At 41.3% G+C, this 18891-nt stretch overlaps 1 protein-coding gene across 3 annotated transcripts in view; it reads left to right on the top strand.

Annotated features, from left to right (window-relative positions):
- hhat (hedgehog acyltransferase) overlaps window positions 1-18891 on the top strand; it is a 301307-nt gene that overhangs the window by 78273 nt on the left and 204143 nt on the right. For all 3 annotated transcript variants that reach the window (XM_068045097.1, XM_068045095.1, XM_068045098.1), the window contains 2 exons: window positions 5145-5295; window positions 17418-17453. In XM_068045097.1, the coding sequence (XP_067901198.1) occupies window positions 5145-5295; window positions 17418-17453 (187 nt within the window). The remainder of the gene's footprint in view (window positions 1-5144; window positions 5296-17417; window positions 17454-18891) is intronic.

The raw sequence follows: 18891 nt of genomic DNA, 5'->3' as shown, positions 1-18891 counted from the left end.
ATCTTTCTCACTGGGATAAATCTTTGTTGAGAGTTATTAAATATCTCCTTAAAAGGCTGCCACTACATCTCTACTGCCCTACCTTTTAACCTAGTTTCTCAGTTCACATTTGCTAGCTCTGCCTTCATACCCTTGTAATTACCTTTATTTAGGTTTAAAACACTAGTCTTAGACCCACATTTCTCTCCTTCAAACTGAACGTGAAATTCTATCATGTTATGATCGTTGTCGCCTAGAGCTCCTTTACCATGAGGTTACTGATTAATCCTGTATAATTGCACATTACTAGGTCTAGAATTGCCTGCTGCCTGGTTGGCTCTAGAACTGCTCTAAGAAGTTGATCGAATACACTCTGTGAACTCATTTTCCAGGCGACCTTTGCCAGTCTGATTGGCAAAATCAACATGTAGCTTAAATTCGCCCATGACTATTGCGATACCTTATTTACACGCCCCATTTATTTCTTCCTGTATACTCTGTCCTACAGTGTAGCAACTTTTATGGGGCCTATAAACGACTCCTATAAGTGACCTCTTATCTTTCCTATTTCTTATCTCTACCCAAACTGATTCTATATCTTGCTCTTTCGAGCTAGGATCATCTCTCTCTACTGTACTAATGACATCCTTAATTAACAGAGCTACCCCACCACCTTTTCCTAGCTTCCTATCTTTTTGAAATGTTGCATTCCCTTCAGTATTCAGGTCCCAGCCTTGGTCACCTTGCAACTATGTCTCTGTAATGGCTACCAGATCATACATATTATTTTCTATCTGTGCTAACAATTCATCCATTTTGTTACAAATGCTGCATGCATTCAGATACAAGCCTTTAATTCTGTCTTTTTACTACTTCTGCAGTCTTTGGCCTTATCTGCTGGTGCACTCAAGTTTGTCCACTTTGTCCCTTCCTGCCACAATCTGGTTATCATTACCCAAATCGCTACCCTGCTCTATTACTTAGTTGTTTCCCTTTGATTTACCACGTGATCCCTTCCATCCACTATTTAGTTTAAAGCCCTCTCTACCACACTAGTTATAAGACTTGCCAGAACATTGGTCCCAGTACAGTTCTGGTGAACACCATCCCAACGGTACATCTCCCACTTGGTACTGGTGCTAATGCCCTATGAATCGAAACCCATTTCTCCCACACCAAGCATTCATCTCTCCTAATGTTATTTACCCTACACCACTTTGCTCGTGGCTCGGGTAATAATCCAAGGATTATTACCTTTGAGGTTCTGCTTTTTAATTTAGCCCCAGCTGCTCCTACTCCCTATGCAGAATCTCTTTCCTAGTCCTATCTGTGTCGTTGGTACCCATATGGACTACGACAACTGGATCCCCCACCCCCCACTGCAAGTTCTTCTCCAGCCTTGAGCAGATGTCCAGAACTCTGGCACCGGGCAGGCAACACAGCCTTTTGGACTCTTGCTTTCGGCTGCAGCGATCACAAGAAATAGCAGCAGGAGTAGACCATATGGCCCACTGAGCCTTCTCCGCCATTCAGTATGATGGTGGCTAATCTTAGACTTCAATTCCACTTTCCCACCCGCTTGCATATCCCTTGATTCTCTGAGAGACCAAAAATCTCTCCACCAGCCTTAAATGTATTCAACGGTGAAGCATCCACATCCCTCTGGGGTAGAGAATTCCAAAGATTCACAACTCTTTGAGTGAAGTAATTTCTCCTCATCTCAGTCCTAAATGATTGGCCCCTTATTCTAACTGTGCTCTCGTGTTTTAGATTCCCTGACCTTTGCTGTACTGCCTCGAATGCAAGTATATCCTTTCTTAAATATGGAGATCAAAACTACACACAGTAGAGAGAACTGTGTCTATCCCCTTGACTATACTATCTCCTGCTGCCACTATGTTCCTATTTACTCCCCCCGCTTGAATGGCTTCCTGTGTCACAGTGCCTTTGTCAGTTTGCTCATCCACCCTGCAGCCCTCGCTCTCATCCATACAAACTGAAAGAACCTCAAACTTTGACAGTTGCAAGGGCTGAGGCTTCTCCACTTCTGCCTTCTTGATCCTCTTACCTGCCTCACTTGCAGTCACACTCCTCTGTCCCTGAGCAAATCAGAAGACCCTATCCTATGGGGTGTGACTGCCTTCTGGAACAGAAATGAGCAGAAACTTGACTCCTATATGTTTAGACTTCAATTGCAAGTTCCTTATATATTTGTTAGGATTAGTTTGTTAAGCTAATTTTTCTTTCCCATCCTACATTAAACTGGAAATGATCTTGTATATGATATTCCACAAAGCGATGCATTTCAGGGTTGTGGGATTATACTAGAGATATAAGGTGGATTTAGAATTAGGTTAACATAAGTATTCTAGAAAATTTGAATATCTGCAATGCTATTTGTAAAATGAAACTGACCATATACCTACCTAGATGGTAATGAAATATTGACAAAGCAAGCTGCACAGTACGGCATTGGATCTAGCAATATCATCAGAAAAATCCTTACTTTGCAGATTAGTAATGAGTTTAAAAATCAACATTTGATGAATAAAAGATTCTTACTATTTTCTGAGGAAAATAATCTAATTTAAATGGAACACAATTTTTATTTTTTGGAGAAGATTGGATGCTCAGTAGTAGTATGTTTCTAATATTCTAAATTCTAATGCATAACATTCATTTTTATGCAGGGCTTTATCATTTCTAAATATAGTGCTCTGCTGTGCTGAATGCTAATTGAGTTGAATGTTGACAACAGAGGAGGAAAGTGCTGTAAAATTTAAAAGTTGAAGGTGAATAGAAATGTGTAATAGGCTACAGTTTTCTCTGATTAGACATGCTGGCATAATTTGTGTAAAAATATTTGTTTATTTACACGTCTTTGTTACAAAATTAATTTGTATGAAATCTGTTCTAATCTTGGTCATGCATGTAACATTGTTGGTTCAGACCAACGTTATTATGGAATAGTAAGACTTGGATTTTTGACTTCCAACATGATACGTTGCCAAAGGCATTTAGCGATGCTCGCGTCCCACGAATGAATAAAAAAAACGTCATAGATAAAGAAAAGAAAGGAAGACTTGCATTTATATAGTGCCTTTAACAATCTAAGGACATCCCAAAAGTGCTTCACAGCCAATTAATTACTTTTGAAATGTAGCCAGTGAAGTCCACCGGGCCCTTTTTTAAATACGCAGATTGGAATCTGGCTCCATCAAACCCTGACTGTAGTTTGAACTGTGGCCTGGATGAGGAAGTTACTGTGGCTTACCTGCCAGGTAAAGATGGTGAGAAGAGGATTTGGGACCTGAAAAGACCCAAACAGGTAAATTTCTTTTTTTTTTTTACTTTCGTTGTAGGGCTACAAGGCACATTCCTACTCCTCCAGGCCCAACAAGCAAAGTTTAGACCTTGAGTTCCCACCCAGATTCCCAAGTGTCAGTTGTAGCTCAGTTGGTAGCATTCTCACGTCTGAGTCAAAAGGCTGTGGGCTCAAGTTCCACTCCAGGACTTGAGCACAAAAATTAAAACTGCCACTCTAGTGCAGTATTGAGAGAGTGCTCCACTTTCGGATGGGACATTAAACCGTCCACCACCTCTCAGATGGATGTAAAAAATGCTGGAGCATCTTTTTAAAGAAGAGCAGGGGAGTTATCCCCAGTGTCCTGGACAATATTTATCCCTCAATCAATATCAGAAAAACAGATTATCTGGTCATTATCATATTGCTGTTTGTGGGAGTTTGCTGTGCACAAATTAGCTGCCACATTTCCCACACCGTAACAGTGACAACACTTTCAAAAGAACGTCATTTGCTGTAAAGTGCTTTTGGATGTCCTGTGGCCATGAAAGGTGCTATATAAATGCAAGGATTAATTTCTTCCTCTCAAGACCTCCCTGCAACTTATCCCTGTAAATTTTCCTTTGGTGCTGCCCACCAACCAGCTCCTACTAGCAGAGAAAACACAGGAGTTAATGTTGCCAGGGCCTCACGCTGTGAGATTGGGGAGGTGGTGGGCAGGGGAGGAAATTTGATGATCACTCTGCCTCTGCTCACCTGTCCAAATCCCTCCAGTAAAAATTGGGGCTACTATCAGTCAGATTTTTGAACAGTAGTTGTGAGGGCAAGGTTTGGCCAGATTTGGAAAAGGAATTCAGACCTCTCGTTAGGAGTTTAAGTGACATGATCCACTGAAGTGGGGGAACCTAGTTTGGCACCATATTTTGCATTATGTGAAGACGAGTTGTGCTGATCATAACTATTGATCAGTAGCCGGGATTTTATCCGGGTGATGGGGGTCTTGACCTCCGGCAAAAGTGCCGATGAGAACCCCATGTCATCCCTTCTGTTGGAAGCCCGCCGAATCAAGTGCCAATTAGGCACTTAACTGGACAGCGACGGGCCTTCCACAGGATCAAGGACCTTGGCAACGGAAGTCCTGCCGTCTAAGAGCTGCCAGCCCATTAGAGGCCGGCATCACTTTAACTGAGCAGCACCACCATGGTTGTGCGGGGGAGGCAGATGTGGTAGGAGGGTCGACAGAAAGAGTAGGGGGGGTGACTCTCAGCAGGGCCCCCTCTTCCCGATGCCAGGTTCCTCATTCGGGCAGTAAATGCCTTTTAACGAAGGCCACCCTGGAGCCAGCAAGCAACCTGCACAGCTTTTCTTGCCATGCTCCTCATGCAGTGACAAGCCCACACGCTGCTGAGCTAATTGCAGAGGCAGCAGGATTAGGCCCTTAGTTGGGCATTAATTGCCCAGTTAAGGGCCTCAATTGGCAGTGGGGTGGGAAGGCTGTGCAACAGGCCTTTCTGCACGGACTTAATTTCGGCAGAGACGGGAAGGTGGCGGGGTGCCCTGCCCACCACCCCACCTGATTACATACTCCTACCGCGGGGGAAGAGCATAAAATTCCCCCCAGTATGTTACACTTACTTTAGAACAAAGTAGTTTAATTTTTCAAGTGTGACTTTGTCTCATCAGGTGTTTTATTGTCCATCTTTAAAAGATTGGATTGCTACATGCAAAAGACATGACTATTTCATTCATAGCACAAAGGGGTACTTTTGTTACAGCCAGGTTACGCCATTGTATAGTGAGATATTTGGAAGTAAACTGTTCTAATGCAGGTAATGATTTAACATATATCTTTATCTCCTAGGTGGCCTTGGTTTTGCTCATGCATTGTTTTTCTATATGAAATACCTGCTGCTTTATGGCGTTCCATCAATTATCATGTGTCTGGATGGTATTAAGCCACCAAGATTACCAAGATGTACCAGCAGTTTGTACAGTTTTACAGGAACATGGAGGTAAGTTGCACAGTTTTTTTTAAAAAAGTCATTGTTAAGAACAGAATGCCCATACAGTTGTACTGGCTTCTGTCTCATTCGCTTTATTGCGATTGTCATTATTTCTTTTGTAGACTTTGGCTCGGGAATCAATTTTACAAGGTTCATTCACGAGGTATAAATGCAACCTCATTCATTCAAGGTTGGATTATTAGAGCAATGCTTTCTTGGGTCATTTTTAATTTGCCAAATACCAACACTGTATGATAATTGAACAGTTTGATAAATGAGAAAAAAACTACCCAAGTATTAGTCATTAATGTGGAGGGAGAGAAAAAGTTATTACAATGCACTGTATTTTGTTATATTGGGGTATTGCTAGTATATTGGCTGTAAGTGAGGTGCTTTCACAAACATGGTAATTATACTGACAACAAATTAAGGCACTAAGTTTTAAAAATTCTTGCAAATGCTCAAAATTTTTAATAAAAATAGAAAACACTGAAATACACAGTCGGCGCATCGGCACTTGTAAAAAGAGGAATTAACTTGTCAGGTGTATGTCCTACTCCTGAAGTGAAAACCCTTTTTTTGGGTGCATGAGAATAAAAAAGAAAGGTGTGTTAGGGGTAGGGGGTGGGTAAGGGGGTGGCGGCGATGGGAAAAACACAACAGGGCCTGGAGTTATTGCTTGCTTGTGCTGGCTTTTATGGCGCAATTCACCTGAAAACTTCATAATCCACGCAAAAGATCACAGAATTTTAAGCGCAACTTATGTTTTGCGCAGATAGTTTCCCTGATCTTTTACGCTAGTTTAAAATACTTTGCGCTAGAAGCCGCCATGCCCCAGGATGAATTAATCACCATTGGGAGTTTCTGCTAATTATGCTCGGTAGCAGGTCTTGGGGGAGCAAGGATGCTAATAGGCATTTTTTAAACTTTTGAATGTATTACTAAACTGACTGTTGTACCTCAATATATCTACAAAAGGTTATGATTTAAAAAAAAAAGTAATTTTCTGCAATTTAAAATCTGGTTACTCACAACTGGTGAATTGATACTGTGATCAAAATACTTTTTTCTGATAAATCCATTTTTCAGCTGTTAATCAAACTGCGCCAAGTTACCCCTCTTAAATATACTGAGGAATATCCTTGAAAGCAATTTAAAAAAAAAAATGCTCTAAGATGCTATGCTGGTTCATGGCAGATTTTACGTTTCATGATACTCAAGTGAGTTTGAACAGAAAGATTTTCAGCTGGACCCGGATTGTCGATTTTACCCAAAGGAGAAACTTTTTTGGCCTAGATCTCCAATCACCCAGAGGAAGATACTTGTTGGAATGAACTACGACTTGCTTAATAGTGGACCAGCAGTTTATGTGATTTAAAAGGTCATCTCGGTGAAATAATGACTAGACGTTCAATTTGATGCCACTTTGAAATATTGCAAATGAATTTGGTGCAACACCAGGAAATAAATTTTTTGGCTTCTCCAGATTTATTACTGTCTTAGTTTTCCTGACTATAAACTAAGGAAAATTGAAGGAGAAAATTGAAGAAGATAACAGGCTTATATCAGAACTTGAAACTTCTAGTTTAAAAAAAAAATTACCAATGGTGAAAAAGGGCCTATATGAAGACACAATCTGATCATTGCCAGTTGGGGCAAATACTGGTCAAAATATGCATTTGCGGAACAAAAAATAAAGCCTGCTGAAAATTGCAGGCAAGTTGATGGCTTAAAACCAAGTAGCAAGTGAAAAGCCCAACTACATAAATGCCTAAAACGTCAAGAGAAACTTGACGGTCAGGATTGAAAAAGACATTATTGCTTGAAGAAAGCAAGATTGCCTTTGACTTGGTGTCTTGGATGTGCTGACTGAGGAGAACATCCAACTTGCTGAATGTGATAAGTACTTTTTCAATGGAACCAACCATTATCAAGGTAATCACAATATTGCAGTAAGACTGCATGTTAATTAATTAATTCCAGACAGTAAGATGTTTGCAATAGACTATTTTATATTCTGTGTATGCATGTATATGTGTGCCAGGATTTTATGTGGTAACCTGCGGCGGCTTGGAGATAGTGGTGGGGGTGGGGGGGGGGGTGGTGGTGGAGGGCCCATCGCCAAGCTATCTTCCTGGTGGCGTGATAGGCCAACGACAGCCTTCCCACCCAGAGGCCAACTGAGGCCCTTAAGTGGCCTATTCACTGCCAATTGAGGGTCTCTTCCTGCTGCCGCTGGGATCTTACCACCTGAGAACCCTCACCAGGAACCAGTTTACCCTCCAGGGTACCCACCCTCCAGACAGCACAACCACCCCACCCCCCCCAACCCCCTCGTCGGGGTGTTCCGGACTGACCTCGGAGACCCCACCTCACTCACCTTGGGTCTAGGGTTCTAGCACTGCACCTGGGTCTGAGGCCTCTACAGTACTGTCAGTGGCCACCACTCCCGGTGGCGCTGCTGAGCTGTCAGCCCTCTGATCGGCCGGCAGCTCCTGGAGGTGAGATCCCCGTCTTTAAAGGGACGGGGATCCTGCCTCCTGAAACTTAGATTTAAAAAGATTTGAGGATCACTTGGGGGTGGGGGCATGAAAAATCAGAGGCGGGCCTTCCCCTGCCATTTTGCCCCAGCGCTGGAAGCCCTGCCTCCAACACAAAATTCAGTCGTGTGTGTGTATTTGTGTCTACGTATATATTCAAAGGGGTACTTAGAGCAGGATTTTGGAGACCACAAGAAATGTGTGTCTCTGGAAAGGAAGGATTGAGGAATGTGATGAGAAGGCATTTAGATGGTCTTATTGGCATTCTTACCCCGCAAAATGTTTTTTGTTAAGGCGTATATTTTATGTGCTTTTGCTGAAGTTTCTTTTAAAAATCAGATGATAGACAGTTCACGCTCATTTCTTCTTTGCCTACACAGAGGACTCATCCACATCTGAGACCATGTTAGAGGATTCATAAAACTACCATTATTCTATCTGGGGAGGAATTTCATGGCATCTTAGCTGTGCGACGTCAAAGAACAAATACAGCCAAAAGAAATTCAAACACTTCTCTTTCAGTATTACACAAAGTAACTTTTTGATATGAAAAGGAAATTACTCTGCTTTGATCCACCTGAAATGGAGTACAACTGCCTAAAAGTCAGACATTTGTTTTCTAATCTCTTTAGCCTGCTCCAGTCCTCATCCTTGTATCTGGCAAAGGCAGCTGTTGGGAGAACCTTGAGAACCTGTGATACTGAAAATATAATGAACACTATCTAAACTTTAACATAATTTGCAAACTGGTTGTGAGGTTATTCAAGCAGGTTGCCAACCATCAATCTGCATACTGCACCTGGTTTGCTGCCTGGTACTTTACTCCATGCACCAGAAGATTGATGACGAAGTTGACAAGACTATAGGGTGTTTGTGCCTGTGATGGTGCTTCCTTTGCTGTCCCAGCTTAGATTAGCTAACCTTGTCCAGACCAGTGATCAAAACTGGCATTTCCTTGATCCATATGGTTCATTACCATACTGGATGGTCCATTGTACACCTGAATTTCAAATGCCTAAGAAAAATGGAAATAAAGTAAGATAGAAATGCTTTTAAACCTGGTTTAAACTTGTATTTTGTTTCAGATTTGTTGAGCAGAAATGTTTGTGTTTCTTATTTCTAAATACCAAATGCTACACAGTAGATCAGTTGCTTACAGAGAGCATTATATCCCCTCTAATGTGTTATCCACAGCTTATATAACAATGAAGATCCAATTTGTTAAACTTCTTTGTTTTTTAATAGGCTTGGCAATGAGGAAGGGCAGAAACCATCAAATCTATCCAAGCACATTCTGGAAATGGCAGAAATATTTTGCATTTAAAGTTCATGGAACAAATAGATATTGAATCGCATGCTAATTTTTACCCAATGTGATATTGATGTGGAACACTGAGTTAAGCATTTACTTCATCAATGTGGTAAAATAAACAAGGCAGTACTGAGGAAATCAATTATCATTTCATAAATTATTAATTTTTCTCTGCATTCCCTCCTCCATTCCTGAGGGTGTTTGTGCTGCCAATAAACCCACAAAATCCATTTCAATGTTGCCAAATTTCATTCATAGACGATGTTGTCGAAATTCAAATCTTGTAATTCAAAACAAAAGATACCTATTTTTAAAAAAAACACAAATTTTTTGTGAGTATTCACAATGCATTAGCCTGTCAGAAATTTCTTATGAATAAAGTTTTTAAAACAGATTTTAAGGCTTGAAGCAGGATGTGAAACTCTGTTCATCAATAGGAGTCTGATGACAACAACCACAAAGATTTCTACCGTATTCATTATGTACGGAGAAATGTCTTTGAATCTCTGCATTATTCAATGCTTCAGAGAAGGAGAGAGTAGGGTCTGTACATAATAAACAATATGGAAGAAAGAGTGCTTGGGAGGTTTTGAAGGCATGGTATAGATATTCAGGAACAAAGCTCACACCCAGGGCAAGGTGGCTGAAAGAGTGGCTCAAGTTATGGTATAGGGAGCAGGGAACAAGTAGGTTGGTATTGAATGACTGGAGAGTGCATGCTGGAAGATAATGCGGAGATCCTTGAAATAGGGAGAACGAGGCCATGGATGGATTTGAAGGTGAAGACTGGAATCTTGGTCAATTCTCTGAAACAGGAAACTGGTGGACAAAGATGATGGCAATGCGGACCTCCTCCACAATGTGGACCTTGGTGTGCATGAAGACATGGGTTGCATTTTTCTGGTTGATCTGCGTCCATCAGTGGAAAGGTAGCAATGAGTGTTGGAGAAGTCCAGTCATGAGGCAATAAAAGGAGAGATGGGGCATAGATGGGTAACGTGGGATTGAAAGAATATCTTGTGATAGATCTGATATTGGGGGAGAACGCCAAGCTTAGGATCAATATTCTAAGGTTTCTTGCTCTGGACTAGGCCTGAGGCGTCAGCTAGGAAGAGGTATAGTTGAGGCCAGAGATGCATAGATGTTTGCAGGAGCCAGAGAAGATGTGATTTGCCAATATTAAGCTGTAGCCAATTTTGACTTATTCAGTTCTTATCAGATAGGCAATTGGGGAGAGTGGCATCAGCCAGGGAAGAAAATGGAAAGACAGAACTGGGTGTCATTAGATATATCTGAACCTGTACTTCTGGGTAACATTGATAAGGGGTAGAATGTTAAAGATAGAAGTGGGAGCCAAGGAATGACTCATGGTACATGCTTTTATGGTGCAGCAGGAAAGAGTGTTTTGGTACCAAGGAAAGGAACATTTTCATTGGAAGGTTTTGGTCAGGAAATGATGTGGGAGACAGGATTATATTTATGAGGCAGCGATAGGTTCTAGGACTTTAGGAAGCAAACAAATGTTGGAATGGGAGGTAGTTGGACGGATGAAGAGAGGATTGAGATGTGATCATGCGATAGAGAATGGATGACAAGCTGGGACATGAGGGTGTTCACATAGATTGCTTCAGGCTTATTCATGATTTGACTATCAGAATTGTGTTGCAGCATTATAGATACTGAATTACATGGTCTATTAGTTACATCCTATTAAATGTTTCGTACGTCAACACTTCAGTTTGAAGATGTATGTTGCAGAATTTGTTTTTTCAATTCAGTTATTTATGGGCTCATCTACTAATATGAAAGAGTTAAAATATGCATTAAACTTGTGGCTGTTATAAAGAAGCCAGATAGGACTGTTTGTAGCACAATTATGTTAGGTGGCCTGTGGACTCCTTTGATCTTGCCCATGAAACTCCTGCCCTTTCCTGTCTGCTTTATGTTTGTGTACCAAATCGCATTATAAGCTTTGACTGCCACACAATACACAATGCAGAGAGTGGATAGGCAACCAGCTCCCAGACCTGGCCAGTACCGCCCTGTGATAGCGGCATAATTAAGATTAAGAACTCAGGATATGGAAGATCGCTGTCTCAAGCTGTCCTGTTTCAATCACACAATGACACAGGCCTTTTCTATCACCCAGCATTTATTTGCCTTTGCTGCTGCTGTATAATATAATGATGCTTCTAATATCTAGTGAAATACTGCACCCAAATTACATTATTTTCACTATCATTACTTTGATTAAGCTTCAAGTTCAGATTTTTTTTTTAAATGATGTTTATTTCAGGAAACCAACAATTTATACAGTATGCTCTTACTGGTAAACATATTAAATTTTTAAAAAATTAATAGGTTCATTTATTTTCAGTTTTCTCTTTATCCTTTCCTCCTTTTCATCAATTTTCTTCCTTCCTTTGCTGATCATGGCTATTGAATGATAGGCTATGGCTTGCATGGTACCTGACCTAAGCGGCAGTTGTTCTATTTATGAACTTGAAGAATGAGTCTTTGCAGCTCTTTTGACTGTAGGAAGGGGGCTGGTATCACAGCTGAACTTGATGCCATCTTCACTTGACATACACATAATTGCATCCCAGCAGCAATTGCTAAATTGCATTCAGGAATTGGAAGGCTGACATTATATTTCCTTCTCTCTGACCCAGTGGAGACATAAAGGGGGCCGAGATAGCCACCTAAATAGTGATTCATCCCTTTGCCCTGGCCTTTATGTCTGGAAATGGGCATTCTCAGAGTGGGGGATGCAAAGTTCTATAAAGGTTTGCTCCATAGTCTATGGATTTGGTTAGATGACCCAGTATTTTTAACTGATCTAGGTAATGATGATCCTTCTAATATCTAGCCAAGTATTACACTTAGTTAAGCCACTTTATTTAATACACTTACCCATTTTGTAGTCCTTTTCCTGTTTTGGTATCAATAGTGACTACTGAGAAATACAGGATTATAACTTTTTGATTCACTTTTCCAGTGGCTAGATTGCTGTAGGACTCCTTGAATTTTCTTTCTTTCTGACTAACCCACCTAACTTGCATTTTATTTTGCAAGTTTTAGACACCACTTTTCTGTTCTGAAGGGAATGACTTTTTGGGGGGGTATGTTTCCCTAGGTATGTGAAGCTGTCAAATCCCATGCAGAAATGATCTTTCATCATTAGAGAGCCTTGTTCATGAGTGTTAGCAAGCTATGCGACCATTGAGGCTATTATAATTGAGTTTAATTTTTGTCATCACCTGACATCCTAACCTGTGCCCTTTCATAATAGAGGGCATAGAAAGCAATGAGGTGCAAGAATCTGGCTGAAGCCAATTGTATATTGCCAAATATGGCTTGTCCTGATACAGCCAACTCAAGACATACCAGGCAATGAACCTGAGACCTTAGTTATTTCGATAAAAGCAAAATACTGCAGATGCTGGAAATCTGAAATAAAAACAAGAAATGCTGGAACCACTCAGCAGGTCTGGCAGCATCTGTGGAAAGAGAAGCAGAGTTAACGTTTCGGGTCAGTGACCCTTCTTCGGAACTGGCAAATATTAGAAATGTCAAAGGTTACAAGCAAGTGAGGCAGGGGTGGGGCAAGAGATAACAAAGGAGAAGGTGTAGATTGGACAAGGCCACATAGCTGACCAAAAGGTCATGGAGCAAAGGCAAACAATATGTTAATGGTGTGTTGAAAGACAAAGCATTAGTACAGATAGGGTGTTAACGGACTGAAGATTAAACAGCAGCAAGTACAAACATGAAAAAAAACAGTGGGTAAGCAAACTGAACAAACTAAGATGAAATGAAATAAACACAAAAAAAACATTGTAAAAAAGAAAAAATAACTAAAAATAAAAGTAAAATGGGGGGCGCGTCATGCTCTGAAATGATTGAACTCAATGTTCAGTCCGGCAGGCTGTAGTGTGCCTAATCGGTAAATGAGATGCTGTTCCTCGAGCTTGCGTTGTTGTTCACTGGAACACTGCAGCAATCCCAGGACAAAGATGTGAGCATGAGAGCGGGGGTGGGGGGGGTGGGGGGAAGTGTTGAGGTCAGTCCGCAAACAGGACCCTGAGCTTCCGGTTGCTTGCCATTTCAACACTCCCCCCTGCTCTCATGCTCACATCTCTGTCCTGGGCTTGCTGCAGTGTTCCACTGAACATCAACGCAAGCTCGAGGAACAGCATCTCATTTACCGATTAGGCACACTACAGCCTGCCGGACTGAACATTGAGTTCAATCATTTCAGAGCATGACGGGCCCTCCATTTTAATTTTATTTTTAATTATTTTTTCTCTTTTTTTTTTTTTCTTTTTTACATTTTTTACAATTTTTTTTGTGTTTATTTCATTTCATCTTAGTTTGTTCAGTTTGCTTACCCACTGTTTTTTTTCGTGTTTGTACTTGCTGCTGTTCAATCTTCAGTCCATTAACACCCTATCTGTACTAATGCTTTGTCTTTCAACACACCATTAACATATTGTTTGCCTTTGCTCCATGACCTTTTGGTCAGCTATGTGGCCTTGTTGAATCTACACCTCCTTTGTTATCTCTTGCCCCACCCCTGCCTCACTTGCTTATAGCCTTTGACATTTCTAATATTTGCTAGTTCCGAAGAAGGGTCACTGACCCGAAACGTTAACTCTGCTTCTCTTTCCACAGATGCTGCCAGACCTGCTGAGTGGTTCCAGCATTTCTTGTTTTTATTACCTTAGTTATTTCGCCTGAGTACCATAACTATATTAGGCGAAATAACTAAGGTCTCATTTACCTAAAAATCTTTAACTGATTTATCTGATTTCTATGCTAGTGTGATGTAAACTGATGGGAAGATGATTGTTACTTGGAAGCAATCGTGTCAACAGTCAGGAATTGCTTTGCTGTCTTAGGCTGCATGTATTATGTTCTATCTTTGAGTTCTCTTTTTTTTCTTGGCTCGAAACTAAGGGTAGGATTTTAGTATGGAGGTAGGCGGGCACCTGTTTGCTGCCATCATCTCATCCCCAGGCCAGTTTCCCGGAGGCAGGATCGAAGTCGGCAGGGCTACCTGCCTTCAACTGGTGGGAAGCCAATTAAGGATAGTTAAAGGCCCATTGTCAGAAACCCGACTGGAATTTTCCAATCAGCCTGCAGGCCCCGTAAGGTGTCGGGGATTTGGCCAGCTGCCTGGAGGTGGCCTCCTGGTGGCAGACTGGGAGGCCAGCACTCCGGGCAGGTTTTGAGGCCCTCTCCGCCTGCCTGGCTACAGCTGTGGCCATAGGCTGTCCTTTGGAGGGCTTCTACCTGCACAATGGTGGCCTGGCTGCTGGGGGCATTTTTAAGTTTAGAAGTTTAAAAAGTTGGAGAGAGGGCATCTCAAAATGGAGGCATTCTCTCTTTCCTGAACTGCAGGCTTCTTCATCTTCTGAACTGGAGAGCCTCCTATTGGCCTGCCAGCTTCAGAGACTGCCCGCCATCCTTAATTGGACAGTGAGCCTGCCCTTTGGCCACTAATTGGCAAATTTGCAGAAAGTCACTGCTGGATGACTGACTGTTTGCCATACAGGGCGGGGTTGTGATCCTTTTTGACTCCGATGTCCAGGACAAAATCCTGCCCCAAGTGTTTGTGTTAAGTTACATGTATCTTGCTACATTCTCCATCATGACACATAATATCACAGAAATTTCATTTAATCCTTTGCACAGCAGTAACCCATTTCAAAGCACCAAAGTAATTATTTGCTTTTTATTTTGATATTTATGTAAAGCACCATAACTTGTACTTCTGTTTTAAGTGTATTGCATGGGTTCACAATTCTGTGTCAATGGGAAATGATTTAGTGAATGTACATCTGTGCTTGGATTGAATATGCGTTTAATCCAAATTGCAGTTGTGTTGCATTGTTGTTCCCTGTGCAATAAGAAGCATCGTCGTATTCTGACAGTATTCTGACCTCAATAGCTTTTATGCTTGATAAAATATTTGCCAAACTTCATAAATAATCTATCTTCAGATTCTCTGTTGCTTTCAAAAGTTGGTATGAAATGAACTATCAATTATCTTTCCATCCACCCGTGAACGCGAATTTATGGTTGGTATAACTTGAGTATTTTTTCAATTTAAAAAAATCTGAGTGACCCCCCCTCTTGTCAGTTTCTAGTTTCTTTTAACAAATGGTGTTGTTGTGATGTTGTCTAGTACTTAGACAGAAACCAAAACAACTACATCCATAAAGCTTATCTTTTGAATTCATTTTAGACTAGTTTTATCTCCCTCTTGGTTTAGTATCTAATCTGACTGTTTAATTGTCACAACAGACAAGATTATAATCAACAAAATAAAAGCAAAATACTGTGGATGCTGGAAATCTGAAATAAAAACAAAGTGCTGGAAATACTCAGCAGGTCTAGCAGCATCTGTGGAGCGAGAAACAGAGTTAACGTTTCAGGTTGGTGACCTTTCACCGGAACGGTTCTGATGACAGGTCGTTGACCTGAAACGTTGGCTGGGATTTTGTGTGGCTTCCTGAGGTGGGATCGGAGGCAGTGGGTGGTGGGGTGGTGGTGGTGTAGAGCGGGCTGGCATGGAGTATCTCAACAGGTCGCCGGGGTGGTTGGGTTGGGGATTGGGGGGTGGGGGGGGGGGGCCATCACAAAACAATCGTCCCAGGGGCGGGATAGGTTGACTGCCTTCCTGCCCAGAGCCAATTCAGGCCCTTACGTGGTCTTTTAAAGGCCAATCAAGGGCCTCTTCCTGCTGCCACTGGGATCTTACCAGTGGCGGGGGGTGCCTCTGCCACGCGGGGAGGATGCCTTGTAAAACGAGATGCTCTACCTATGGACTGGGTGGTGGGGGGGGAGGAGTCCCTCCACCGTGGTCAATCTGTAGCCTGGAGGACCTCTGCCAGGAACCACTTTATCCCCAGCATCAACCCCCCCCACCCCCGCCCCACACCCTTCTCTGGGGCCTTCCAGACTGGCCCTAGTGACACCGCCTCACCTACTTCTGGTCTGTGGTTTCAGCGCTGGGCCTGGGCATGCAGTATTGGCAGTGGCCACCACTCCTGGTGGCATTGCCAATACTGCTAAGGTGCTGGCCCTGTGATTGGCTGGCAGCTTTTAGAGGTGGGATCCCAATCTATGAAGGGACTGGGATCTCCTGAAACTTCGATTTTAAAAGGACCTGGAGATTGTTCCGAGGGGGGGGTGGGGTTGGGTGGTCACGGTGGGTAGCATGAAAAGACCATAAACGCTGACAGACTTTCTGAGTATTTCCAGCACTTTCTGTTTTTATTTCAGATTTCCAGCATCTGCAATATTTTGCTTTAATGAGACTGTAATCAAATCTGATAAATTGAACACCTTAAACTTAGCAAAATGTAACTAATGTTTACATATTACCATGCTGCTGTATATTTTTACATAGTCCACTAGATAATGTTTCACACATGTCCTTTGTGTCAGTTTGTATACAACTCAATAGTGATGAAAAGCCACAGTCTGAATGTATTATAAGTAGCAAACAATTATAGATATTGAACATAATCCTAAGTACAAGTGTGACATTTTTAACCTGGCAAGTAAGGTCCGTGATGTATTTATAACATGATAGCAATTCATGGTTTCAGGAATGGGATTTTAGAAAAGATTCCACTCATTACTAATGCCACTGATTTTACTGTTTTCAGGGGGAAAAGACAGAATTGTGCAATTTGAACAGAAAAATACTGATTAAAAATCCACATAAAAAGATGAAATTGTTAATTCAGTCACTAACAAAAATGATTCTAAGTTGATGTAATCACAGAATGCAGGGGCACTATTATAAATGCAAGGCGTTGTAAGCATATGTGTGCCTCTCAACAACAATAATGAATATTTTATGATTTGTGAGTAATTTGTGGTATCAAATCGTGAAAGTAGTTTTTTTAAATTGCTGGTAGTGAAGACATTGCTTAAAAAGGACAACTTGTGCATAATTGAATCAGTTTAGTCTAATTTAACTTAATTTCAACAATCAATTCCTGTTATCTTCCTAATTTTCTCCTTTTGAAAGAAAACAATTTAGTGTCATCAACTATGATAGTTTGATTATTTCAGTATGCAGAAATGTAGCAATAAAAATGGCAGAATAAACAGTATTTCCACTTATGAAAATCTATTCCCAAATTTAAGACAATTGCTATAGTGTGACTAGAACAGTAAAATGTCTACATTTAGGTACTTGAAACTCATGTTCTAGTCTAGACTTATTTAATCTAAGACTCTTGCGTTTTCCTCTTCTCTAGGGAGTTTGATGTTGGGTTACACCGTTGGCTTGTCAGGTAAAGTTTAACATTTAAAAAATTTTTCCAAGCTGGCAACCATGTTTCCGTAACTGCACTTTTCCTTCAGTGGATCCAAAGAATTCTAAATTGCCTGTATTAGTCATTTTATTACAATTTCATGACGCAGTGTGATACTGAAATAAACCCTAATATATTACAGTAATAAATTAACTCTAAGTGTACTTTTTAATAAGTTGCTTGCTAAGCAGCACATCAGAACCCTTATGGCATAGTGTTGGATGCAATTCCTTAGTCTGACAAAGCTGGTGATGTGTTTATTTTTTAAACAAAATGATTATTTGAATTAAATGCACCATTGAAGACCCTCTAAATGTAGTTTCAGTATTTCTATGATTAAATTTTGATACAAGCATTTATTTTTTAAATTGCAAACCTTGCCAAGAAGCTTTTCCAGATTTATGCCTTTAGGGCAGGTCAGTTTCCACTGCATTTCACTAGGAATAGGTTGACTTGAGTCCATAGGTTTACACTGACCTGTTATGACAGCACATTTCTGCAGGGTTGTATGTTGATACTTTGGCCTGTATTTCAGTACTGATGTTGTCTTTTCCTGTTGAGATATTTGTCAACTGATTTCCTGTAATCCCAAAAGATGGGTTTTATTTGAAGTTCTAAATTTGTCCTTGTAATTTAAAGGAATACAAGGTTTCCAGCAATTAATTTCTGACCTTTATTTGAGTATTTCTCGTGGAAAACCAGATTATTTAACTTATTGTGTTTTATTGAGTTTGTGTAATAACTTGAGTTTGTATAGGGCCTTTAACTTAGATAACATTCCTAGGCACAGGTTTTTGGACAAATTGGAGTTGATGGAGGGTGACAGTATGAGTCTAGCAAGGAGGACATTGAAGAATGCAAGTCTGTAGGTAAGTATCAGTGATGATTTGGTTGAGGTGAGGTGGTGGTGGGTAGTGCTGTACAACTTTAAGTAAGTGATCCCGTTTCATTTCACCAAGGCCTGGTTCAGCTTGAGTGAATGGTGAGGAAAGTTGACGGAGCCAGTTGTAAGGGAGTGAATTTCATGATAGCTTCAGTATTTGATGATCAGGTGGAGGAAATTTTAGGGTTGATTTTTAACCTCTTCTCCCTCTGTGTGTGTGCCCCCTCTCTGTGTGTGTGCCCCCTCTCTGTGTGTGTGCCCCCTCTCTGTGTGTGCCGAGCCTGGCACTCTTTCCACACACCACCATTTTAAACAACCTGTTCATGGCTGCATGTTGGAGACCTGCCCCAGGCAAGCGGGATCCTAATTACAGGTTCTGCTCTACTCCATTTTAACTGAGTCTACGGGCCAAGACCAAGTCCTACTTTCCTGGACCTAACTGAGGAGAAGTGCAGAAAGAGGCTACGTTTCTCCAGAAAGGCTGTTGAAGACCTCTGCAACCAGACCTGCTGGCCCAAGCAGGGGGCATGCCTT

This window comes from Heterodontus francisci, chromosome 13 (assembly GCF_036365525.1).
Source record: "Heterodontus francisci isolate sHetFra1 chromosome 13, sHetFra1.hap1, whole genome shotgun sequence".
In the NCBI taxonomy this organism is placed as follows: Eukaryota; Metazoa; Chordata; class Chondrichthyes; order Heterodontiformes; family Heterodontidae; genus Heterodontus; species Heterodontus francisci.
This window is presented reverse-complemented; position numbering and strand designations above follow the sequence as displayed.